Consider the following 25,977-nt stretch of genomic DNA (forward strand, 5'->3'; position numbering starts at 1 on the left):
ATGAACCATTAAAGTCAAGTCTAGTATGAAACCAAAAGAGAAAATATTAGGGTTGTCTCGATCAAGCATATACGTTGTTGGGCACATTTGTTGCTAAGCAATTTATACATTAGTCAGTGCAGAAAAGGACAATCCCTTTGTAAAGGTGTCCGAAGTGAAAAGGGCCGTATAACTACTGTAGCTAGCTACCTTCCTGTTCATCAGACCATCATTTTGTTGCTCTCGGTTTTCTTAATAGTTGTTTTATTCATTCTACGTATTTTCGTCTCGAATCGTCGTTGAGAATAGAAACAGAGAGTGAAAACAACAGCCGGCCAACAACATGGTGACTGTAATGGGGGTGCTATGATGGGGCATGACCGTGACTTCGATCAGGTAGAAATGATAAAGAGTGCGAACGAGTTATGATGGGACCCGTTCGACAGAAAGATAGAGTTTGTTTTTGTTTGATCGTTATTTGTAGTCTAGAAACTTAATAACTTTAAGGGGTCTTCTCGCTTTGTAAAGATCCGATAATTATGAGAGGCCAACCTGGGGCATTACCGAGTTCTTTATAGAAGTTCGGTTCCCTTGCTCAGGTTCTTTTGTTTCTGACGGGCAGACTACCTGTCAGTAGTCGGGGGCACAGCGACTATTTCCTATTAGGGGCGAGAGGAGTTGCTACCACACCTCGGACGAACTTCCGCCCGAGTCAAATCACGCAATCTCTGCCAAGAGCGGGTCAGGGTCCTAAGAACTAGCGGAAACGACCGACCAGGTAGCAATTGCTTATTCAATTTGTTTTATTTGTAAAGTGAGGTTTGCTTTAGTAGCTTGGGTAGTACTCCTACTCCCCAAAAATGCACCGGGCTGAAACAGGAGGGTTCTGGCGGTTTGACGCTCCGGAGGTTATTTTTGGTGTCTAAAACGTGTTTATTTTGCAGTGTTTCCTCAACTCCGCTGTAACGGAGCCAATTCAACTGTCTGGTGTATGAGTACACACAGGGCCCGGTTACATGCTGAGAGTTATTGTTAGAAGCCAGTTGCACAGTGACATGCAAGTGCCGGCAGTGTGGTTAGCTACCAGCTGTCGGAGTAACTACACTCTGAGCGCTAGGAGGAGGATCTACTCATGGGAGCAATGACTGACGAGTCTGCGCCTCGCCAATGATTAAAAGGCCGGCCAGAGTGAAGCTCTGAGTGCTCGGCGATCCTCTACATCCTCTGAGCATTGGAAGTCCGCCGGTAGTGGAAGGGACTATGCCTGGGAAGTCTACAATAAGCGAAAGCTCTACAGCAATGATTAAGCTTACGCCTGAGCGGTAGCTCATTCATGCAGGCCCCAGTTGTGTGGCAACAAAGGCTGCAGGTGTTGCAAAGGCTTTGACTAAGGGTGGTTGCCTTCGGAACCGGAAGCACTCACTGACGCTTAGAGAGAAGCGGGGTAGCGATGGTATTGCTTCCCCTCCGCTAGAAGGCAGCACCGGAACTTAGTAAGGAAGTAGGAACAGAGAATAGAGTCCTTTGGAGTATAAGTACTCAGGATCATTCCCGCGCAACTGTCCGGATCCTCATCTTGACCATCATCGGTAGCAGAGCCCTTAAAGATTATTGAGTTCTAGCGATAGTATCTTTGAATAAATCTGCACCTGATTTCTATCTTGCACGGCCGAATCTATTCTATTGGATTCTAGCGATACTTAGAAGAGGCTGCCCCCGTTACATCCGCAACGCGTTCATTAGATTATCCCAAATTGACCGGAGCGCCGCCAGGATCCTTTCTGACGTGCTAAAGCATATTTTCCGGACATCGGTTGCAATGTTATTGCACCTCAAAGGTCGACCACCAAGGTAGGGTAACTTATGTTAGGGGTTACCCTTCCTATTGGCATGCTTGTTCTTCTGTTCTAGTTTTATTCAATCGCCTGTTTTGACTCATGGGGCTAGTTGCTCGCTAAGATCCCTACCCTCCATACCAATAGAGGTAGGGGCTCACCTGCCCTTGTCTTCACCCGTCGATGAAGAACAAGCTGCGGTTGCCCTAGGGCTGTATGGCTTTGACTGGTAGAACAGGTATTATTATAATGGTCTGATAGTAGCCCCGTTATAGTGACCTGTAACGGGGGTCTATGGGCGTAGAGACTATGGTGCCAAGGAATACAACCGAGGCAAGACGTAGCAATAGGTATCCTTAACTGTGAACTATAGGGTGGTTCGACTTGGTACGACAACCAGTTGGACCCTATGACGAGACGTGCAACAAAAGTAGTATTTGTGGAGTAAGTACAGGAGGTTGCGTGAGAGAGTAAAGGGAAGAAAGGAAAACATGAAAAGATACGAGACAATGCCCCCTTATATATCTAGCTCCTGGTCCGTTGATGACTAATCCTCCGAGTAACAGAAACCAAAAGAACATAACAGAAATCTCATTTCAAATCCTAGTTCGACTGCGCAATACCTTCTCATCACGATCTCATTTATCAACCGAGCCGGAACATAATATCACCGTTACATGACCCCTTCGTTCTCTGCACTCCTCAAAAAAAAAAAAAAGAAGGGTGATTGGCGTTTTGTTGTTTGCAGTCTCATCACAGTACCTGCATACAACCTCATCGCCCGCATCCCCGAAGCAAATGGAATCAGCCTCACTGCTCACCGCATCATCAAAGCAAACGAAACCTCCAGATCTCGCTCAAAATTGCCAAAAGTGTCATCAACCAAACGAATCCCCGCACCTACATTGTCAAGGTCGAACCGACGGAGGTATCATACCCGAACAACTATACGTAATATCAGGCAGATGGTCCATCCACAGGCGGACTCCATTGAAGCCACTGCCTTACCAAGCACGAACAGCACCCCCTCCCGAAGAGCTCATAAGCCAGGGAATTCCATCTTAGACAGACCTTTCTTCACTACAAACCAAGCACCCTCCTCCTCTAGTTCTGAAAATGAAATGGCCTCTATCTTCGTCGAATCAGTACCGGCCAGGACCTTCAGTGGACGCACTGGAGAAAGAGTCGAAGCCTTCATCGAATCCTTGATCCTCAATTTTGAGCCTAAAGAGAAGCTCTGTGCCGCCGGAAGAAGAGACGCTGCCAGAGTGGCAATCCTCAGTGCGAATCTCCGCGGAAAGGCGGCCAGATGGCTGGAAAGACAAAACGAAGAGGTAGCCTCCTCGTGGAGTGAACTCACCGAAGCCCTCAAGAAGAGATTTAACAACAAGAGCAAGAGGGATGAAAGGCAAAGACGTGCCGAGAACGCAGTCACCAATCTCAAGCAAGGGAAGCTCACACTAAAACAATACATACGCAAGAGGGAGAGGGTTAACATTGACCTCCCGATAGCGTCTGACCTCCACAAGTCTGCCAGTAGAAGGTTCTACGTGGGCCTGGCCCGCGAGCAAACCCGGTGTAACTTCCTCAGCCTGGGGAAGTTCGACATCAACGACGACTACACCCTATCACAAGCCATTGAGGTGGCAAAGAAGGTGCTCGCCACCGGCACCAGGGAGCTAAGTGGGCATCGCAGTGGCAGCGAGAGTAGTGATGACGACACGAGCGACAGCGAAGAGTGCTCAGACTCGGAGGAATTCAGTGAGGTGGGAAAGGAGAGCAAGAGGAGGGTAGGAGGCAGCAAGATTAGGGAGGCATTAGAGAAGGAGAGGAAGGCAAATAAGGCCCTCGTGGAAGAGAAGAAGGCGCAAGAGATGGTGGAGAAAGAGCGTAAAGAGAAAGAAGATACACTCACCGGCGAGGTTGCCAACCTGCGAAGATTAGTAGAGAGACTCTCTACACAGCAGCAATACAATAACCCCTACGATATCCCACCCGCAACCCGAGAGACGGAGGTCTTCGCGGTAAACCGTGGATATTACGGTCACCCGAGGCAGCCGAACAACCAAGCGCCAGTTATGGGCAGCACCCAGTACCCGAGCGGCTATGGGAATTCGATGTCCACGTTTAATCAAGCGCAACTCCTGAACCCACACGCAATGGGACCCCCGCACTATGCGGCGACGGGACAGCAAAGCTACCCGCCCACGGGGTACATGCCGAGGAGGCACACTATTCAGAACGACGCCAGACCAGTCGTCACGTGCTTCCGGTGTGGTCAGACAGGACACTACAGCCCCGAATGCATAAACCCTCCACTATCAATCATGGAACAGCAGGAGGTTAGACGCCGAGTAGGTGAGGATCAAATCGAGAAGATACGCGCACAGTTGAGCCTTCAGTCGGGCCCCCAGGGGCTACCCCAAATCAAACCACCGGTGGGCAATACACAGTAGCGCAGGGTGCAAACCTGGTACCACTCGGGATCAGGCCCAGAGGCGCCCCAGGGGGAGATGTACGCACAGCGCAATAGGGAAACGCGGCATCGGCGGGTGCAAATGCGGTAGAGGTGTGTGCGGGAGACAGAGAGGTTGGCGGCATCAGGGTGCCTGAGGCGAGCTTGGTTGAGTAGTTTGACGCTGATGAGGTGGAAAAGAAGGATAGTGAGGAAGCGTTTGGGAGGTGGAGCAGTAGAGCGGAAGGACCCGCGAGCAAGAGGAAGGCGAGGGTCGAAGAGGAAGATGAGGAGATGGGTAATGCTGCTGCCGCTCCCGACAAGGGCAAAGGCAAAGCTAAGGCGTACCAAGCCCCCGGCATGAGCTCCAGGCAGACACCAAAACCATCCGAGTCTAAGCGGCCCATTCGGATGATGAAAGGGGTTATCCCCGAAGACGTGGTCCAGAGGTTGAGAGATACTAAAATCGAAGGACTCACGTGGGGTGCTCTATTCGACCTTGCCCGGCTGCCCGCAGAGATTTGGCAAAAGGCCTAGTACTAGAACGTATTGCTAGAGTCCCTAAGGAGAAGACTACCCAGCCGGACGAAACCCACGCAGTCGAAGCAGTAAACAGAGCACGTGAGGACGAGGGCCCGGTCGTAAACTTCTACACCGACGGGAAGGTTAGAGTACCGGGGATGCCCGCTGGCTTCTTCACAGTAAAGAAAATACTCGTCGACGCCGGCTCCGTCGTAAATCTCATGCCCGAGAGCATCGCGGACGAGATGAGGCTACGCAAAGAACGCGGGCCGGGATTCAATATCAAGACCGCCGACGGGGGACTAGCTCCAATTTCGTCCGTGGTGTCCTTCGACCTCAATGTGGTGGGGGTTACTGCACGAATTACCTGCCACCTTGTACCAGGGCTGAGAACGCCATCTTACTCGATTCTGCTAAGTAGGCGATGGCTCCGTCAGTGCCAAGCGCGGGGAGACTACCGCTTGGACACGTATGTCATCAAAGATAAGAAAGGCAACGAATTCCTGGTGCCCGCAGTTAGAGGCGGGCATGAGGAGTCCCCGAGGATCTTCATCAGCGCTGAGTCCACGAGGATCGAAATCGACGACGAGATGGCGGAAGATATCGAACAGGAAGACGACACCATGTCTGCCATCGTCGAGAGGATATCAAGAGAGAGTGATGAACAAGAAAGGTGGGAGTTGGAGCTCGAGAGGAGAGAGTTTGAGGAGAAGGGTGCGAAGCGGGGAGGGAACGAGGAAGAGCTGCGGGCGGCCAAATGGAATGAAGGGTTTCGGGACTCCTGGAGAAGCTCACTGCAGTTAGGTGAGGCTTTAAAAGGACCCCACTGCTAGTCGCCCGGGGCCTAGCAGTGACGTGGAAAACGAACCCGGAGGAGAAGAAGAAGGAGAATGTTGGGGCGGAACCGGGTACGGGGAAGGATGTGAAACATTGTGGGCTGAGCATGAGGAGAGAGAGGCACAAGACGAGACGATGCGGCTAGCACAGGTTCACGATCGCCGCCAGGTCAAGAATCATCATGGCGAAATTTACGACCTGATCAATGAGGACGACCGCGTATACGGCATAAATACGATAGGGTACCTGACGAAAGAGAGGCCCACGAGCTACCACAGGGAGGTGGACTCACACACGACCGATGCGGAGATAGAAGCGTGGTTTGAAGAATGCCGCACTACAATAGGCAACGCCGCGGAAACCGAGGTCGAAAGAACAAGTGCTAAGAGGTTAATCTACACCTGGCGTGACATCTTCGGGGACAACTTGGGCAATATACCGGAATGCCGAATAGCTGTGCACTACATCCCGACATACCTTGGTTCAATACCACATAAGGCGACCAACCCGCTCTACACGGCGGAGGAAATGGCCTGGATGTAGGAAAACCTGCCGAAGATGTGCGATTCGGGCATACTGACGGTATCGAATTCGCAATGGTCGAGCAAGCCAAAGTTTGTACGCTGGAAGAATGATAGTCTGAGGATGGTCCATGTCTTCTGTAGGCTGAACAAGGCGACTATTAAGTTCAATATCCCGATGAAGAGAATTGAACCAATCTTGCACAATCTCATACAAAGTCGATTCAAATGCTACTGGCAGGCCGACACGTCAATAGGGTACTGGGGCATACCCCTCGCAAGGGAGCACGCCTACAAAACCGCGTTTAACACCCCGCTGGGTCAGTTTTGTTATCTGCGCATGGGCATGGGACTATCGGGTGCAGTGCATATATACGCAAGAATGAAAGACATCCTGACGGGACCGATACCATCCCTGCTCGCTGAGGCGGCTATCTCAGGCTCCGGGGATGACTCCGCATTCGAGTACTTCATGGAAGACGACTACAGTACCCATACGTCATTCGATAGTCAGTACCGTTTTCTCCATGAGAAATTCTTCCCCCACATCGCCTGGTCGGGGCTGAGGCTCAACCCTGCAAAGAGCCACTTCTGGTCGAGGAACCTTAAACTATTGGGGTTTGCGGGCAGCGGGGAAGGCGGACTCCGCCCATCGATCGATAAAGTGGCGGCAATAAGGGACTATCCAGTCGCAAGCAATGTGGCTGCGCTTGAGCGCTTCTTGCATATCAGCACGTACCTGAGGCAGTGGGTACCGGGAAGATCTGATCACGCAAAGATTCTAAAGACGGCAATACTGTGCAATATCAATAGCATAGGTGCGCGCAGAGATTTAGTGCTGCATTGGAAGCCAGAGCACGAGGCGTCATTCAAACACATCAAGGAGTGCATCGTCAACAACGTCGTTTGGGGAGGCGACCCCACCATGCAGTACCACCTTTCCACAGACGCATCAAACCTAGGCATAGGTGCTGTGCTGTTTCAGCTGGAAGATGCACCTCCAGGCACCATCGCGGGACCTCGGCACAGGGAAAGTGAGCGAATCGTCCTCTTCCCTTCCAAAACATTCGCGCCTGTGGAAACGCGCTACCACACCACGGAGCATGAAGCGCTTGCAGTAGTGAGGGCGCTAAGTGAGGTACGCTGGTTGGTTTTGGGGTCGCCATACCCTATAAAGGTGTACACGGACCAACAAGCGCTTCTGTCGGTTCTGAAAGGTGACGAGGCAAAAGGACACATAGCGCGGTGGCAAATGCAGCTGGCAGAATATGATAAGGAGATCTATCATGTGCCGAGATCGCAGAATGTGATAGCGGACGGGATGTCGAGGCTTAGTACGAGGCGGGGAGACGGAGAGATAGAGGTGGCGGTGGTGGATATAGAGGGATGGAAGGATTGGCTGGAAGATGATTGGTATGGCGTGATGGTGGAGTATAAACTGACGGGAACGTTGCCGGCGGGCAAGATTGCGGGTAAGGCGGGGAAGGAAGGAAACGAGCTGTCAGAAACGGATAAAGCGAGGTGGCTGTGGAATCTGAAATACCAATCGGCGCGATTTGTGATAGTCGATCCCGAAGCGCCGGACCGACCGCACGGACTCCTATACCGAGAAAAGAACGGAGAATTGGCAATCTGCATCAGAAAAAGGAACATCAAGGAAATCCTATGTTGGGCGCATAACGTACATAGACACTTTGCGGAGTCAATCACGTTGAAGAAGCTAATCCGCAAATATTACTGGCCGACACGCCACCGCGATACCTCATATTACTGCCGATCTTGCGATTCATGCCAGCGGGTAGGCCCATTAAAACCTTCGCAAGCGCTACTACCCATATTCCAGTTGCAGACAATGGACTTGTGGGGCATGGACTTCATCAGGCCGATCGCTCCGATATCAAGATCGGGTAACAGATACATCTTGATCGTCGTCGATTACTTTACCCGCTACCTCTTCACAAGCGTGGTAGCGAGAGCGGATAGCGCGGCAGTTGTAGTGCTAATCTCGGAAATCGGAAAGTACATCGGATGGCCGCGCGCCATATACAATGACAATGGCTCGCACTTCGTAAACGCGAGCGTCAAACAACTACTAGATGGATGAGGGGTCAAACAATTCCCGGCGCCTAAGTCGCACCCCCAATCAGTGGGCCTGGCTGAGCGCTACGTACAGCTGGTAGTAGTGGGGTTACGCACTCTAATAGCGACCTCAATCGCCAATCGATATGTTTGGGACGAAATGTTGCCTGGGGTAACCCATGCCATAAATACACGCGTGATACGTGCGCACGGATATACTCCTAGCCAACTGCTATTTGTATTCAACCTCCGGAGGAGCCGCCTAGACGCCACGCCGAGGGATCAACTAGCCTCTGCGGTAATATCGGAAGCGATAGTCAAGATAGTTGAGCGGTACACCGACAGCATAGGTGAAGATGCTGCACCTGCTAGTGCTAGTGTTGAAGAACCAATGGAGCTATGGGCATACCACCAAAGGCTATCAAAATTAGAGGAGATACGGGAGGCAGTAAGAACCAAAACCCTGGAGAAGTGCTCGCAAAAGCAAAGAAGGGCAAGATGGAAGGCGCCTCAAATGGGAGACCTCGTTTTACTCCGCAGATTCGAAATCGACAGACAGCATGGCCGCAAGTTTGAAGCCAAGTGGGAGGGTCCGTACAAACTCGACAAAATATCGTGGCATGGAAGGACCGGAAGGGTATTCGATCTAATCACCGGCGAGTAGGCAAGGGTTAAGAATACGGGGCTTCACGAGAGGGTGCACCTCGATGACTTGAAGATATTCGTTCCTCGAGAAGATCAATAGCTGGGATTCGAGGAGGATAGACAAGAGCGGGGGAACTTGAGGTTCGTGGGACTGTGTGAGGCATTGGGGAAGGACGAAGAGGAAGGAGTCAGAGAATGGGGCAGTAGGACGGTGATATTCCCTGGCGGGGAGGATAGGGTGGCAGAGGAGGAGTAGAGCGCCTAGAAACGTTTAAATCATGCGCCGAGAAGCGTTCGTTTCGTTTCGGGGCCTGCGGGCTTCACGGTATCATTCATTTCTTATCCGCGATGGAGGGGAAACAAGCGCCTGGAGGGCATATCAATTGAGAAAAAGGGGGGTGGTTGAAAGCGGGTTTCTTTCTTATCTCTTATTTTTGCTTACTGCGTATTGATTACTGCGTCTATCGTGCTTATGATTTGCTTACTATGCTTGCGCGCCTGTGTACAAGACATCTCCCTGATACGGTTGTTGCTTATTTCTTTTGTTGCTGGTGCGGTAGTTGGGATAAATGATAGTGTACTGAGGCAGGTGGAAAGAGAAGGCAGGGAAGGAAGAGGGGTTTTCGTTGTTGGGCACATTTGTTGCTAAGCAATTTGTCATACATTAGTCAGTGCAGAAAAGGACAATCCCTTTGTAAAGGTGTCCGAAGTGAAAAGGGCCGTATAACTACTGTAGCTAGCTACCTTCCTGTTCATCAGACCATCATCTTGTTGCTCTCGGTTTTCTTAATAGACGTTTTATTCATTCTACGTATTTTCGTCTCGAATCGTCGTTGAGAATAGAAACAGAGAGTGAACACAACAGCCGGCCAACAACGTGTGCTTCATCTAAAACATGGAAACCGAGAAGGTTTATTACTATTACGATTAGAGGTTTGTAGGGCCAATTCGGTCTGACTATCCCATAGTCCGTTAAAGCTGCCTATTGATTCGGGCGGCGTATTTTCAGCTGTGGCTTGTGTCTGGATCACACACATATTCGGCTACCACCCTTCCTCTTTTAGTAATTATAATATTCTGTCAAATAGACAGCATCTAAGCACCGGATTATGGGATACATAGAGCAGCTAGCCACATATAGAGTGAGGTACAGGATCGACTAAGGACTGTACATGAACTTGACAGCTCAATTTAATTCTTCTTCATCCATTGAGGCCCGAGGCCTTCCCATAATTCTGCAAGGCTGCTAAGATGATCATCGAAGGATGCTGCATGATCTTTTACGAGTCGACCCCGATCATTTCGAATATTCCTTCCGTGAGAATACCTATACACCTGGGCACATACAATTGAAGGGCTCTTTTTTTCTTTTTGTTTAATTCATTAATTGCATGCAAATTGAAAGGCTTGGTAAAATGCTGGAAACGGAGATTAATTCCAACTAATGGTAGAGACTACATGTAGTTATTTAATTGGGGTGTTGTAGTAAGTTCCAATTTAAGGCTACTGTACTGCTAGAAGTACCGTAAATTGCAATGTAGTATGTGGCTTAATTCCAATTGGAATGTAAATATCTACATCATATAATTAACTACATGTACATGCATGTTCTAGTACTTGCTAAAAGACGGCATGTAAGCATGCACTTATTACCTAGTCGTCGATCACAAAGGGTTCACTGCCAAGGGCTGGGGTTTACAATCTCGACGGTACAGATATCATTACTCGGGTTATCCTTGGGCGTAGCGGGTAAAATGCTACTGCCTCATCCGGTATGCGCACATGTACATGTCTCTCTGTATTTCGAACCCTAACCCCGGTGATAGGCGCGCCAGGAAGTGACGGCCAAAGGATATTGTTAGTGGACGCAATCCTAGGGGTATGGTTAAACTGGGGTACGACCAACTCCTCACAAAATCGAAAAGAACTTCCAGTAAACAACACTCTTGGCGGCTCCTAACAATCAAAACGATTCTCCATATTCTTGCAAAGAATAGCAGAGCATATTCTCAGGAATTCTCCTGTATTCCATCTTGAATTTAGGTGAAATTACATATAGTCATACCCCAGTTTAACCATACCCCCAGGATTGCGTCTACCTGAGCATCAACTTTCCTACTTCGGAGTCCAGCATCACGGCTGCTCAACGGAAAAACATTGTGGGCCCTATGACTTAACTTAAGTGAAATCCAACCCAGGGGACATAAGCCGTCAATTGCAGTGTTAGTATTGCAACTGTATTTTCCAAACAAACGCGTGAACAAATGTCATTATATATATCATAATATGATTCCATTAACATCGTTCAACGTTATAAATACAATGATAAAACACTATAATATCCCAAAATTACTAGTGATAAAAGAGACCTAACTATTATCGATTCGCACAACTACTTTCATTTTAACTTCTCAACAGTTCCCTCGCGGTTATCTCTTACACTCCTTCTCTTTTGGCGCTCCTTGATCTTTTTCTCTTCTTGTCTAAGCTGGACAAGTCTCTCCTGATGCAGTCTCTCATGAAGCTGGGCTTCTTCCATGAAGAGCGGTCTCCATAGGCCATGTTTCTCACACTTCTTCTTGAGACAAACGCCCTCCCTTCCAGGTATCCTCTCTTCCTTGAAGACTTCCTTTCCTTCGTCGGAGTTCCTCCATGCAGCCCACTCAACCTCACCAAGTGCAAATCTCTCATCATATCCGCAGATCTCTTTCCCGACATTTCTAGCCTCTGGATCTGCTTTAAGCTCTTCATGAATGCGCTTTGCCCGCTGATGTGTCCACTCAAGATAACGCCTACGATCCTCAACAAGATGCCTTTGGTTTTTCAACGACTCACGTTCCTTGGCGATTGCTACAAGACGTTCAATCTCTTCCGGATAGTCACGGAAATTCTCGTCGGATAGTGGTGGTGTTGGCATGCGGTAACCAATACGACGGAACTCAGCCGCGGAAGAGACACCATTAGCAACGACGGCTAATTCAGATGATGAGATGGCGGGGCGAGACGATTGTGCAGCAGTTTGAAGTTTGAAGAATTGAACGCCGTGTTCATCGCAGCAGTACTTTGATGGTTTTGGGCGTTTATCCACTTGTGCAGGGCGGCGACAGACAGGAAGACGGCATTTCCGTTTCCATGTGGTAATCCCGTGACCAGAAACCTCGCAGCGAGGGCCTAGACAATGTTAGTGGGGCATAAAGGGGGAAGCGCGGCCACGAAGCTTACAAAAGTATTTGTCAATCAAATCCCCGTCTTTCTCGGCAACATTAATGCATTCCCCGTGGAACCAATCCTCACAGCCATCACAACCAATCATCCATTTTCCAGAATCAGGTTTCCGGCAGACACAATAAAGTTCCATACCTTCGGCATTATACTTCGGGAGGGGTGATAATGGGAGAGGTGGTAATGATTTTGTTGGCGGCGGGGACTCAGTTTCGCGTCTCGGTGGAATACTGGCGGGTCGCTGGCCATTGACCTGAGCGTGGCTCGGATTAGAAGCGAGGCCCTTCTTCTTCCTAGACGAAGCAGCAGGTCTTACAGGAATCTCGGATTCCAAATCATCTTCTTCTACGTCAACCTTCCGCTTCTTCTTTTGGGGCTTTGCAATTCCCTTCTTCTTTGCGGGGACATTTTTTGTGGATGGGCGTTTCTTAGATTTGGTAGTAATACTGGTGGTTACAACAACATCTTTAAGATTTTGCGAAACGGTAGAAGGTGGGGGGGATGCTGATGCCGCAGGTGGCGAAGAACGCAAGCCCTCCTGGACCATTGGAGTCGGCGAAAGACGGTAGTCCGTCAAGCCCTGTGGTTTAACATTGTCCTCGCCCATTTCTTCATCTTCCTCATCTCCATCAGCATCTCGCTCTGAGCTGCTTGCACGAAGAATTTGGGTGAAATCGTTTGATTTGTGTACCGCAGAGCTTCTCATAGGAGCCACTCGACGTGGAGAAACAGGTGGTACCGGGGAGGAGGAAACCGTATCAGAAGACGAGGAATCATGGTGTGTCGCTATAGGGGTTACAGGAGACCGATCACCGTCGTGCTCATGATTAGGAAGACTAAAGGAATTGCGATGATGGTGATCCGCAAATAATACTAGAGCGCTGGCAGCTTCTTGAGTATTGGTCGCGAGTCCATATTTGTGCACAGGTGGAGGGCTTGGGAGACGTGTGGTGACGGGGGACGAAGGGCCAGACGAAACAGGATTGAGGAGATCCTGTAACGATGACATAGTGTAAGAGTGTAATTTTTTTCTGTTTTAGCTATTTCTCTGTGATAGTGATAAAAATTGGTGAAATTGAGTGCAGTTTTGAAAATTTCTGGAAGGTTCGTCAGAGAAGATGGATCGTCAGATGAAGCTGTGAAGCTCTGTTGGGAAACGCGTTGACGTTGAAGATGGGCCAAGGTCAAGATTGTTGCCAAGCCTTGTATTACCTCTAGCCTGTGTCACCATCCATTCGCTTACGGGTGCTCAAGTGGGGTGAGTTTCAGAACAGTGGCGCCCAAAACGCCGGCGCCACCACAGCCACTTCCACAGACTCTCCCTGATCCGCGGTAGGAAAGCATCTACTTCACATCACCTGTCAGATCAGCTAGGAGGGCTGTTTCCCCGCCGAATGCCTAACAGTTGCTGTCAATATTAGACAATAACTTGGAAGTATTGTACTGGAGGCGACGTAGAGTACATAATGCACATACATACATGGCCAGACTGTTTAGAGGAACGCAGATCAGGTTGGGCCTGTAGAATACACATATTATACATCATATATGCTTTGTTTGGGCTTTAAAAGAATATATGTACTTAATGAATAATGATGGTTTCACACGTTCTAAGTATCACTGGTCAGTATAAGAGTAAGTTAATGTAATGAATGATAGCTTGGTTGTGAAAACAGCTCACGTAATAGATGTTTATGGAATACTAATATTAATAATACTTGGATGTTTTATTTTTCAGTAGTTCATAGTTTGATAATTATGTAAATCAACCAGATATGCGGCGGCGAGCGCGGCCTGGGCAATGATTTCTGCCTATAGTCACCTTACTACATGCAGTACGGAACGGAACGTTCTGATATTCCGTGATTGCGGTTGGACATGTCCCCCGGGTATCAAACTTCTTGATATGGACAAACCGTCACCTACTAACGCTGACTGACCAAGCCTCAATACTCAGCACTGTAATATAAAGAGTTTAATGTGTAGATACTGTGTTTAGCGGATATATTCAGTTCAACTAGTAGGCCTTAACTGAATGACTTCTCGTGATCTGGCGTCGCCAACAACACCGTGGCCGGTGTACTAATTAATTGTAAAGTACCACTAGGTTTATAAACTAGCAATCGTACCGAATCTCCAGGGTACTGCGCATGCGGTTGACTCGTTTTATATTGGTTTATTATGATCATAGCCGGTTGGTAATATATTTATAATTACTAGTATAAAAGGTACCTTCTGTACATGTATGGTGCGCACACTCTTGAAGGTGACACGGCGGTATCTGGAAGTGGAACAATCGTGGCTGCAAGATGAACTCCAAGGCCAATGAGAGGGCCTATTCCTAGCCACTTTGCTGCATTCCTGCCGCAATTCACTTTTGAGGAGGTATAAATGGGTATAATACTGTCCCACTTTGCTCAGTCTTGGCGCCTTTTACATACAAAAATCCGCAACTTCAAACTCTTGTAACTTTTTAACTAAAGTAGATATCAAAAATCTGGAAATAAAAGCTAAAGTTCATCACTAGTACTACACTTTTTATTTACCGATTTTTTTAAATCTCTTTTTTGGCAAAGTTATAAGCCTTTGACTTTTCGCCCGATTTTTGTCACCTTTAGGAGTGGGCGCACCATACCTAGCACCATGTGCAACCCGCAATTTTAATAATTCAAATCACAAGATATCACTCGATTCGGTATCACCATAGAAGGCATTGACCAAGCCACCAAATCTCGTTGCCACATCATCTAAGGGGCTCGGGAAGTCACACAAAAACGTGCAGTACAACGCTTCTGGATCTTGAAAGTATCTAGAAGGCTCTCGGAAGAAATCTGTATTCGCACGAGATCACTTTTAAGCTTAAATACCGGTCGAATCAGCCGCCTTGGCAAGCAGTAATTCAGAGTCACCTGTTTTGAATACGATAATTACATACATGTGCGTAGGTCGTAGACGTATTGTAGGCTAGCATTTTGAAAAACGAGAATAGCGCATCTGCAAGTACATATAGGTACAATATGTAGATATGTACAAACATACATGTATATGTCACATGCCACATAAGAGGTGCTCATGGTTCACTGTCATGAGTGTCTACCTAATGTAAAGCACTCGACTCTCCAGTGACCGAATTCTACTACCCCTATCACACGAGGCTATACTCAGGGATAGAGTACTATTTGATAGGAGTTGTTCCCTCAATGTTTCTGTAGCCCTAGGTACTCCACTCATAATCTTTCCTAGCTCGGGTAACATGTAGATGAGCGAGGCTACGACGCTCTAGAGTATCGTCGGCTGGTCGAGTACCAACTGCCTGTGTGCATGTGCATGCACAATCCAGGTCAAAACAATCAGTTTCGCTAATAAAAGCAGTGAGGGGCCTCCTTCTGGCAGTCTGAGCCCAAGAGTCTTGACGTCTAATCCAATCCAGGCAACGCTGCAAAGCGAAAGGAGAGGAACTAAGACAGCCTTGTCGCCATGTCTAGCATCGAATGTAGGTCTTGCAACTTGAACAGGACCGAGCAAGTGTGCGTAATAGCCGATTGGGCACAGACACGGAATTGGCAGCTTCTTCTAGACCATTTAAATCTTTCAAATCGAATGCCTTCGCATGAAAGAATTTCCTTTGGATCTGTTTAGCTTCCTTATGTGACACGTGTGTGGGGAGACGCGCTCAAACATCCTTGTACCAGGTACACGAGGCTACTGGTGGAATTATCTTTGATAACTTCGTACAAATCCAAATCCTTGGGCTCCGATCCGCCTGCCCTTAAGCTTGGGCACCTTAGTGATAATCGCAGTCCCCTTTTCTATAAATTCTCGGCGAGTCTGCTTGAAAGCACTGTACATCCAGTTTCAATATACTTGCATCAAGTTTTTCAGTCCACCATTTGAGGAGTTCTCAGTAGATCGATATAGAGTGCATATATTAGGAGATGTCGGTCTCAGGCTTGGATGATCCTCTCAATTTCATTCGCGCAGAGGACTTCTTTGCGTCAGCACAGCGATTCACCGGACCTACAAAGATAAAAAAAGTTCAAATTTCATCAAATCCTCGAAGGCCCACCGATCCTATTATCCTGGAACGTGGAATCGCTCTCCTTTTTGACGACAGAACTATTTGTGTTATTCAATTCATCAGACCTACACTCTGGAGAGTTAGATATGACCCCACAGTCAAAAATCTAAATGGGTATAGAGACGAAAATACGTAAGTTGCTCAACTTTGTCTGTTGAATATGCATACAAAGTCCTAGTTTTGCTGACTTTGATCGCCAAAATACGTACAGTAGGACTATCGTCCAGGATTATATGTCTCGGCTTACTCACCAGCTTGATCTCGAAGAAAGCTGCTACTGGAATACCACTCTTAGCATGTCCGGCGATGGAAAACATTACATCTTCTCGGTAAATAATAGCTTGGTTTTGATTTTTAATTTTGATTTTTATAATACTTCCGCTGATTTCTATATCGCGTCCCTGTTGATAGTCCGTTAGGTATAACTCGCCAGAGGACCTCATGGCTAGTAGAAATGGGAAGGTGATCACCATGATATATTTGTACAAACACCCTTTCCGCATCCAGGTGCGTTATAATAGATGCATTCATAGTACCTCTATCGTTGCTGAATTTAGTAGGTTGTTCGTAGATTGCATGCTGCTCCAGATATCTACCCAATCCCTGCAAGCCACCCTACTCTCTCGGTAGTTCGCGAAGCAGAAAAGGTTGTTTGGCAGACCTCAGAGAAAACTTTCCGTTGGAAATTTGAAGAACCTTTGGTCAAAAATATAGTCTTGGACGTAGTGAAGGCTGGGCCCGGCGAATTTCTAGGCTTTGGGGAACAGGGAGGAAAGAACTTTTTGAAGAAACCCTCTTTCATGAATTATTACAGTCAGTCTTATGGGATCTCTTCTCATCCTAGGCCTTTATTCTGTCCCGTTCCATTTTACTAATCCAATTACGCTGTAGACTTCGACAATATGCTCTATAACCAGACATATAACGTAGGCGCTCTTGATAACCGTGAGCCATTGTAAGCACTCACTTATCATTTAGGGATATAACCTATGCCTGCCTATTACGGCCATATATAGGGCTGACAATAATTTTGGTTGGGGATTAGATACCATTCAGATCCGTATTTCTTGGATGTAAATTCGAATCCGTCCTATCAGAATGTCACGGCGACATTCATCGATAATTACTCTCAAGTTTGCATTGACTTTGCAAAAACCAATGCAGGTCGTATAAAACTTGCAACAAGGTTCGGTGGGATGGATGTCTATTTGATGAGTGCCAAGGATATTCCAGAGGTTGTAAAGTATGTGGTCATCTGGTTTTAGATATATTTTATTGCGTACTATCGATATATCATCTGTTGGTATAGATATATTAGGCGCTGAGCTAACATGTACTTAGGCTTTATACCAGCATCCTTGGAAGGCCGAGGCTTAAGCCCAAGTATGTTTTAGGACATCACCAAGGCTGTGAGTTTATCCTGCGAACTAGGACGTGTCGAAGTACACTGGTCCTGGTTTCACAGTAATATTTATATCTATTGGCTAATATCTGAATTTACGTAAGGTTATGGCTACATGAACCAACACGATATTGAACAGGCCGCTCAAAGCTATCGTGCACACGAAATTCCTTTAGATGGGATACACATTGACGTCGACTTTCAAAATCAATACAGAACGTTTACTATTGATCCAGTAGCGTTTCCTAACCCAAAGGAAATGTTTGAAGGATTAAGACACCGTGGTTTCAAATGCTGTACTAACATCACACCTATAATCAGTCTGAATGGTGGACCCGACAATAATGACTACCCTACCCTGAAGGAGGGATTGGCAAAGAAGTAAGTGTTGGTTCCTGACTAGTACTTTGTAACCCCTCGATCTTTGCTCTAGCCAACATATAAGATGTTTATGGGGCTAACAATATTTTCCCCTCGTAATAGCTACTTCGTAACGGATGATAGATATACTCAAGGCACGAGTGGGAAAGCATCCGATGTTAAATATGTTTGTTACTCGGGGGGATCGAAGGTTACCATTGACCCTAAGGATGTCCACCAGCGTCCTGGCTTTGGAGATGACTAGTATGTTTCAACCCACTCCATATAAATAGATCTAAAAATAGTTGTGGCATATTATACTAACCTTTTTACAGCAACTTTGAGCAAACCTGGAATAGTAAGAATCCTTATCATGGAGGAGTGAGTTACGGGGGTGACCTTGGTGCTGTAAGTTATCAACCTCATTGAAATAGTTGTAAGGTTCTAGGTTAGGATACAGCTGTTGACAAAATGACGCACTATAGGCAGGCTACTATCCGGACCTCAACGATCCTGTTGTTCGTAAGTGGTGGGGAGAGCAGTACGCATATCTCTTTGACCAGGGTCTTGAATTCGTCTGGCAAGATATGACAACTCCCTCTATTGCTACAGCGTATGGTGATATGAAAGGGTATGTGGTGAAATCATTATAGTTTTCTGGGCCCCAAAACTCATGACCTATTCTTAGCTTTCCTTCACGTTTAAACCTAACATCGGACGCAATATGTGCGACCAAATTGAAAAAACAACCGGCAATCGAGATCTGGGCTCTTTATTCTTATAATCTTCACAAAGCGACATTTCAGGGTCTTAACAATCTTCCTTCACGTCGGAATAAACGAAATTTTATCATTGGCCGTGGAAGTTTTGCTGGCATGCATCGTTACTCTGGGCTGTGGACGGGAGACAATGGAAGCACATGGGACTTTTGGAAAATTTCAATTTCACAAGTACTATCTCTTGGACTCAGTGGAGTCAGCATTGTTGGCTCCGATATCGGCGGTTTCATGCCTAATGGGAATGAGAAGTTTTGTGACCCGGATCTACTCATCCGTTGGTACTCTGGCGCATTTTTACTGCCATGGTTTAGGAACCACTACGTAAAAAAGAATGGTGGAAAGTTATTTCAGGCATGTGTATCATTGGCTTTTCGTTTGAGATAAGCAGTATTAACGGGTGTGGCATGATTAGGAACCTTATGCGTATACGGATTTCATAAATAAGCATCCTGAGCTTGAGAGAGAACAAGGGTGGCTCTACCGCTCCGTAGAGGTTGTTTGCAGATACTATGTGAAACTTAGGTATAGTCTCATTCAACTTCTTTACGATGCGATGTTCGAAAATCAGATCAATGGTCTGCCAATTGCGAGGTCTATGGTAATATAATACCCCAGATGGATAGGTTTGAATTGACCATGCGTGGGAACAGTCAAGCTGACCAAAACTTGCGAATGTAGTTGATGACCGATACACTTGATGCATCATTTTACAACGAGTGCCAAGATTTCCTGGACAGCCAGTATCTTGTTCGTCGGGATCTGCTTATTGCGCCAATCATGGACAGTCATACGTTAAATCATGGGCACACAGTCGTGTACCTCCCGGCACCGAATAAATGGTACACATTCAACCTAAGGATCGATGGAAGCCTGGGAGTTGCATTGGAACCAGCTATCGAAGGAGGCACCATGTTGGATTTTGATGCACATATCTCGAGCGAAATATCTCATATCCCTTACATCACACCGATTTTCATTAGAGAAGGTAATCAAGGTTATCTCCCTGATTAATAAGACGAGCCGTTAACGTGTATTCAGGTGGTATTATTCCTCAAGTTGAGCCTCGTCAGTATATTGGTGATGGCAAGATAAACCCTATAACAATTCATGTCTATCCCGGAAGAGATAATGTAGGTTCCTTACCCTAACTTGATGTATGCCTACATGTAACTAAACCCATATTTTAGACCTATGAGATGTATCTTGACGATGGGGTGAGCCGGAGCAGTGCGCCTAGTATCTTACCGCAATATGCGTCACCCGTCATGGTTGAAGATGATTTTGACGAAGGCGATTGTGATATAACGGCAAATGACGAATATCGAGAAGTCAGTATTAAGCAGGTAATTCTTTCCCGACACGCATCCATATTACCTTTCTATAAGATTCTCATACTTTATGATCTACAGATTACAAATGGTTCATCCCGTACGGTCACCATCCACAATAAGCATGACCAATATGACGCAAGGCCAGACGTGGGGGACACGTATACTATTGTCATCTGGCATGACCAAGGCACTGATCTCAAACACTACTCGGTGAGCATCAAGGACCAAAAGGGTGGCTATATTGGCCAGTATAGAACGGACTACAGACTAGCGGCAACGATAATTACTATCCCCGTACCAGAAGGGACCAAGGACAAGGCCATTATAGAAGTTGCTAATATAGCATTTTGAATTGGGAAACTCATAGGCTGGGAGGGTATTGTATTAGATTAATGAATGGGATGTTTATATGTTTTGTTTCACCCTCCCCTTAATTTATAGTCAATTTTGTATTTATTCTAGACTTATGTCGATTATTCGTGTAATCTAATCATAATGTAATGTGGACGTACATTCAGGTACGATAGAAGATATCAATATACATAGAGATTAAGGCGGTTTACCCCCCTGATGACTTCCCGCCAGAGTGTTCGACACCCTTGCTTTTGTTATAAACTGCACTAGAATTTGAATCACGTAATATCACTCGTTCATCATTGGGAAGGTTTGTGCCTCAGAAAACGAAAGGGAAGAAGAAGAGTGCACACACAGGCAAATAATTGTTCTATACTAGCCACCATAGTGATTCAACAAGGTATTCCTTCTCCCTCACCCGGGTATCCCGCCATCCAAGCACCTCTCCCCACATCCATCCATCCACACACATATATATACACGCACCCCTCCTACTCCCTCCTCGCCAAACTCAGCTCGTCAAAGAACTGCAACGTATTCTCAATATCAATCTCCTGCATATAGAATAGGATCTGGCGCTTCTCCACACCGGCCTCCTTGGCAATCATCTCCAGCACATCCTTCATGATTCTGTCCTTGGCCTCCTGCGTGCGGCCGCTCTTGCAGATGGTGTGCACCCAGATGAGGGTTCCGACGGCGGCAGCCGTGGGTAGGCCCCCGTGGTAGTGATCCTCGGGGGCCAGGTGCCGGAAGATTACCTGCACGGCGACGCGGTCGGCGCCGGTGAGCGTGCAGTGGATGTTTGTGATGTTTTCGGCGAGGGTGGCCTTCTGGGAGGCGGTGAAGGGAAGGGTGGTGGTGAGTTGGAAGGTGGGCATTTTGGGTGTTGCGCTGGGGAGATACTATGGGTTGAGGTAATGATACTATTAGCAGGTGGAGGGATGGAGGAGTGGATGGAAGTGTTGTGGGCACGGGCCGGGGGTAAATTGCGGGGGAGGGCCTGGTTGGGCCGAGATATCGATATCACCGCAACCTTGCCAATAGCAATAGTAGCAAATAATAGCAAATATTAACTCACCTTGTAAGGGAGTTTAGTAAAGCAAAGCAGATGCTGATCAACCTCGACAAATCCGACAGTCGCTATAGAGATGAGAGATGAGAGATGAGATATGCAATTGAATTGTCTCAGCTGTCAGGATCCATCCCATCCATCCCATCCATCTGCTATTAAATCCATCCCAAAGTCTTGGACGTCGGCACCTCGGGCTAGTTCCTCGATGTCAATGACTAATTCACCCCGAAAGGCCCTTAATCAAGCCCCTCCAACACCGGCAGGGTTAGGATAAATGCAGACTACTGTACTCTACCAACTACTTACAACCTGTAACACCGGTAGAGCGCGGCGGTACTAATCATACCGACAAAATTATCATTGCAACCAGTGCCAAATCCCTCGCCAATTAATTAATTGCAACCATGGGCGAGCTCGAAGACACAATCGCCCGCGCCGTAATCAGCGCCTACAATGCGCTCCCGGCAAAGAGCAAGCCCAAGCCCCGCCCCGACGCTACGGAATGGGTCCCGCTGTCGGGCGTGGTGCTGGAGACGGGGGAGGGCGAGGTTGTGTGTGCTGCGCTGGGGTGAGTGCTGGCTGATCCTAGATGTATGGATGTATCATGGGTGGATCTAGATTTTAATAAGGATGGGATTGTGAAGGACCGGGATGAAGTGTCTTCCGCACTCCAAGATCCCGCTGGCGAAGGGATTGGTGTTGCATGACTGCCATGCTGAAGTTGAGTTCTCATGCGCTCTGTGCTTTGTGCTTTGTGCATTGTGGTGGTGGTGGTGGTGGTGGTGGTGGGGGGGGGGGGGGGGGGTTTGGAGACTGGAGACTAGAGACTGATGGAGGGTGCTGCGGTGTATAGTTATTGCGATTAGAGCGTTTAATTGGTGAGTCCCAACCGGTCTTTATATTATAATAATAACTACGCTATATACTAAACTCTAGATAACTATCTACGAATAGTTTCATAATCGAAGAATGCTTCAAGCTCGCCAGCGACAGTACCTACATCTCCCAATTCGTACATCGGCGCAGTGCTGAAGATATCACCGAAGACTCACCGCAGCCCTTCACGATCCGCTCTGATGTGAAGGTCCATTTCTACTCGTCCGAAGCACCATGTAAATAACCCCCGTCCCGATCATTACCCCTCTCCTTTTAAGATAAGCTCGTAGTACAAAATCTCACGCAACACAGGCGGCGACGGCAGCATGGAACTAACCATGTCCGCCCAGTCCGACGCCACTCCCTGGGCCCTCCCTACAAGCACCTCCACCCCCACCACCCCCACCACCCCACCTCCCCCACACCAACCACCACCCTCCTCCGCGGCCGCGGCTACTTCTCCTCCCTCGGCACCGTCCGCACCAAGCCCGGCCGCGCCGACTCACCACCCACACTCTCCAAATCCTGCAGCGACAAGCTCTCCCTGCGCCAATGCACCTCTCTCCTTCTTACTCCCGCCGCCCTCCTTATCACCCCGCGCCACGCCTACGCCTCTATCGTCGTCCTGCCCGCATCCGAATACTCCGCAACCGCTGTCCAGCGCGCGTTTAGCGCTACCGGCCGCATGGGGCCGCTGGTGGGCAGGAGGTGGCGCGGCGGGTATGCGTTCTGCCCGTTTGCGGTGCGAACGACGGGGGTAGTGTTTGCGTGCTCAAAGAGGGAGGCGGAGCGGGCGACGCCCGGGAAGGCTATCGGGAGTAATGTGACGGCGGTGTGGGTGCGGGGGGTGGGTGGTGAGACGCTGATAGGGGGTGTGTTGCAAGGAAGGAAGCAGTGGGCGGGGGTGGCGGGGGCGAGTAGGGTTTGTAAGGCGAGGGTTTGGAAGGCGGTTAGTGTTGTTGCGGGGGTGCTGGGGGAGAGGGCGCTGGTGGGGGCGGTGGGGAAGGAGACGTATGAGGGGGTGAAGAGCGGGGAGTGGATGGTGGAGAGGAGGAGGGCCAAGGAGGAGACGAGGGAGGTGCTGGGCGGGTGGGAGAGGAATGGCGGCGGGGAGTTTGGGATGATGGAGTAGTACTGGGGTCGGAGGCCAATGATTTGTGTAAGGGTCAATGATCGGCGACCGGTTTCTTGCGCGGGGGTCCAATCGAGGGATCGTAGAAACATAATTTTTGCATCTTGTAAGATGGCAATTCACAGGTAGATACATAGATATCCAAGCACGGTAATTTTAAAGCATTATATCCCGGAATGAGACGCCAATAATACTATGATTTCCTCAAAGCCCAGGGACACAAGCCCACGCATGAATGGTATTCGATTAAGAAACAAACATTATCTATAACTACAAACCGCATAAGCATCCCCACATCCCAACACCGGGTATATATGGTAGAGTATAAATCATGCATGGCACCTACATGCTAACGCACTTCCAGCCCCCGCCAGGGCCCATCAATCACTTCTTTCCGCCCTGGCGCTGCTGCTTCTCGCTCTCCTTCTTCTGGAGACTGTCGTGCACCGCCTGCAGCGTGGCCTTCTCTGCACGCTTCCGTCCGATGTCCTCCTGGATCTCGCGCTGCTCCTTCTCGATACGATCGATAGCGCGCTGGTGCTCCTCCTTCTGCTGCTGCTGCTCGCTCATGGGGAGTGGTGGTGGGGGGGACGCCATTGGGGTCTGTCTGGTCTTTTGCGGTCGTCGTCGGTGATGGCTGGGAGAAAGGGAAAGGGATGCTGCTGCTGCTTGCGGGTGAAGCGAGAGCTTGGCAGGCAGGCGGCTTGGCGGGTGGGTTGGGGGAGTTGCAATTAACAGTGCACTTTGCGGGATCGTGGTGCGTTAGCGGGCAGATGTCAGACGCCGTGCAGTGGAGGCGAGAGAGGCTTGGGAAGGGGAAGTGCAGAGTCTCTGAACTGTAAGAGAACCTATCTCCCATCACGGAACTTTCCTGGCTGCTGGCTTCATCCCTTGCAGGAGAAGTGAAGTGAAGTTGTGCAGAAAGAGCACCTCGATGATAAGCACGATCCTCTACTGCACAGGTGCTGTAGGTGCTGTATGCCAGTCAGACAGTTCTGAGGTCTCTCACCGTGAACATCTCGTTTGAGTGCTTGTCCATGACTGCGCGGGGGTTAGACGAGCAGTGGGTGAGTGACACCGCAAGTCTGCAAGTCTGCAAGTCTGCAAGCAATGGATCTCTTCCCCTCAGGGGTCAGCTGGTCGCAAGGCAGGCAATACGCGCATCCATAAAACATGTAGGCATGCATACATGAGCTAGTTTGAGCTCATACCCCACGTAGACTGTGTAGGTACAGGTACCTAGTCGAGTACTTAAAGTGAACGAAGCTCTGAATATACTCTACACCTCCATTCCCCATCCCCATCCCACATCCCCCACACTATTACATTATAATATACACCGACTGCAAACATGCTCTCCATATTCACAAAGCTCAAGTCCGAGAAGCCCTCAAAGAAGAATTCCACCACCACTGCTGCTACCACGGCCTGCCATAAGCACGCCCCCAGCCGCTGGGGTGGCTGCAACTCTGACGGTGGTTGGGATGCAAAGGAGGTTGCGTGTGATAAGGAAGCAGGGTATGTGTTACTGACTGACTGACTGACCGACCGACCGACCGACCGACAACCTCTTTGCAGCGTTAGCTTGGAAGTAGAGTAGCTGACATGGAGAATTTAATAGTGCGTGTGGAGGCGGTTGCGGCGGAGGTTGCGGAGGCGGTGGAGGGTCTGTATCATCATCTTCTTTCTAAACAACTAAACTCCTGGGGTGTGACGTTAATCTGGTTTGAGATTTGCAGATGTGGTGGTGGTGCAAAATAGAATGGCAATTCAAAGTACCATGTATGTACTCTAGGCGATAAGTACAGCCTACTCCTACTGCTGAGCAGCCTGCTGCTAAGTAGGGGAACGGATACGAGACTACAGCCTACTTTACGAACAGGGCTGGCTTTGACTTCTTTTATTTTTATGATATGTTCCTGTGTGCGCGTTACGTATGTGTTATCTATCTACCTTTTCAATGAGCTTCTTCCGGAACATTGCGGTTTCTTGATTTGTTTTTGTTTTTGTTGAACTGTTGAGAGCATTGGAAGGGTCACGCCCATCTTAAATTCACATGGCATTCATGAGTATCATTTCATTGTGTATTGGTGTCAACCATTATCATTTCGTTTTTTGCTGGCCTCAAGTACTACTACTACTACAACATACTCTGCGGTGGTAACTAAAGAAATAGGAGTACATGTTTTGACTTTCCACACGATACTCCTCTGATATCGAGCAAAGAAAGCAATCGAATCGAGAAGAAATGAGGCAGGAGGTATTTTTAGCGGACGTCCTTCTGGAACTATCACAATGCATCTGAGCGCGGATGGAGATCTTTCCTTAACGGAGTGGTGTTTCTCACGAAGCCCGGTTGCGGGGGCTTCGGCTTGTGTGAAATCGTGAAATCCCGCTGAAATGAGGAGACGAACAGACGTCGTGCTACTTGTAGTCTTACGAGCTCGAACACGAAATTCTATCTTGGGGGTTTCTTCATTTCATTTTAAAATGTGGGG

The 25,977-nt window shown here is 48.3% G+C and overlaps 9 protein-coding genes across 9 annotated transcripts; 6 read left to right on the top strand and 3 right to left on the bottom strand.

Moving 5' to 3' along the window:
- Nucleotides 1–2,935: 2,935 nt before the first annotated feature.
- On the top strand, nt 2,936–6,171 carry LAJ45_11016 (uncharacterized protein; the record flags this gene model as incomplete). The annotated part of the gene is made up of 4 exons (XM_046120529.1): nt 2,936–4,252; nt 4,471–4,718; nt 4,787–5,560; nt 5,640–6,171. 4 exons carry the CDS (start codon nt 2,936–2,938, stop codon nt 6,169–6,171), a joined length of 2,871 nt encoding a protein of 956 aa, XP_045966300.1.
- A 15-nt stretch (nt 6,172–6,186) lies between these two features.
- On the top strand, nt 6,187–8,253 carry LAJ45_11017 (uncharacterized protein; the record flags this gene model as incomplete). Its single annotated transcript, XM_046120530.1, has 1 exon — nt 6,187–8,253. One exon carries the CDS (start codon nt 6,187–6,189, stop codon nt 8,251–8,253), a length of 2,067 nt encoding a protein of 688 aa, XP_045966301.1.
- Nucleotides 8,254–8,388: 135 nt separating this feature from the next.
- LAJ45_11018 (uncharacterized protein) lies at nt 8,389–8,892 on the top strand (the record flags this gene model as incomplete). The annotated part of the gene is made up of 1 exon (XM_046120531.1): nt 8,389–8,892. One exon carries the CDS (start codon nt 8,389–8,391, stop codon nt 8,890–8,892), a length of 504 nt encoding a protein of 167 aa, XP_045966302.1.
- A 2,379-nt stretch (nt 8,893–11,271) lies between these two features.
- On the bottom strand, nt 11,272–13,104 carry LAJ45_11019 (uncharacterized protein; the record flags this gene model as incomplete). Its single annotated transcript, XM_046120532.1, has 3 exons — nt 11,272–12,044; nt 12,096–12,348; nt 12,412–13,104. The coding sequence occupies 3 exons, from the start codon at nt 13,102–13,104 to the stop codon at nt 11,272–11,274; spliced, it is 1,719 nt and encodes a 572-aa protein (XP_045966303.1).
- A 2,926-nt stretch (nt 13,105–16,030) lies between these two features.
- Nucleotides 16,031–20,396, top strand: LAJ45_11020 (uncharacterized protein; the record flags this gene model as incomplete). Its single annotated transcript, XM_046120533.1, has 17 exons — nt 16,031–16,305; nt 16,385–16,502; nt 16,585–16,680; nt 16,734–16,986; nt 17,065–17,128; nt 17,219–17,416; nt 17,515–17,582; nt 17,680–17,956; nt 18,059–18,199; nt 18,271–18,343; nt 18,421–18,566; nt 18,624–19,065; nt 19,127–19,312; nt 19,393–19,699; nt 19,753–19,844; nt 19,902–20,057; nt 20,124–20,396. 17 exons carry the CDS (start codon nt 16,031–16,033, stop codon nt 20,394–20,396), a joined length of 3,165 nt encoding a protein of 1,054 aa, XP_045966304.1.
- Nucleotides 20,397–20,890: 494 nt separating this feature from the next.
- Nucleotides 20,891–21,832, bottom strand: LAJ45_11021 (uncharacterized protein; the record flags this gene model as incomplete). Its single annotated transcript, XM_046120534.1, has 3 exons — nt 20,891–21,301; nt 21,478–21,588; nt 21,818–21,832. 3 exons carry the CDS (start codon nt 21,830–21,832, stop codon nt 20,891–20,893), a joined length of 537 nt encoding a protein of 178 aa, XP_045966305.1.
- Nucleotides 21,833–21,875: 43 nt separating this feature from the next.
- LAJ45_11022 (uncharacterized protein) lies at nt 21,876–23,479 on the top strand (the record flags this gene model as incomplete). Its single annotated transcript, XM_046120535.1, has 6 exons — nt 21,876–22,039; nt 22,116–22,225; nt 22,325–22,349; nt 22,426–22,583; nt 22,660–22,822; nt 22,879–23,479. The coding sequence occupies 6 exons, from the start codon at nt 21,876–21,878 to the stop codon at nt 23,477–23,479; spliced, it is 1,221 nt and encodes a 406-aa protein (XP_045966306.1).
- Nucleotides 23,480–23,863: 384 nt separating this feature from the next.
- Nucleotides 23,864–24,076, bottom strand: LAJ45_11023 (uncharacterized protein; the record flags this gene model as incomplete). Its single annotated transcript, XM_046120536.1, has 1 exon — nt 23,864–24,076. One exon carries the CDS (start codon nt 24,074–24,076, stop codon nt 23,864–23,866), a length of 213 nt encoding a protein of 70 aa, XP_045966307.1.
- A 754-nt stretch (nt 24,077–24,830) lies between these two features.
- LAJ45_11024 (uncharacterized protein) lies at nt 24,831–25,240 on the top strand (the record flags this gene model as incomplete). The annotated part of the gene is made up of 3 exons (XM_046120537.1): nt 24,831–24,997; nt 25,101–25,145; nt 25,219–25,240. 3 exons carry the CDS (start codon nt 24,831–24,833, stop codon nt 25,238–25,240), a joined length of 234 nt encoding a protein of 77 aa, XP_045966308.1.
- Nucleotides 25,241–25,977: the final 737 nt, after the last annotated feature.

The sequence above is a fragment of the Morchella importuna genome, assembly GCF_003444635.1.
Source record: "Morchella importuna strain M04M26 chromosome Unknown Morimp01GS054, whole genome shotgun sequence".
NCBI lineage: Eukaryota > Fungi > Ascomycota > Pezizomycetes > Pezizales > Morchellaceae > Morchella > Morchella importuna.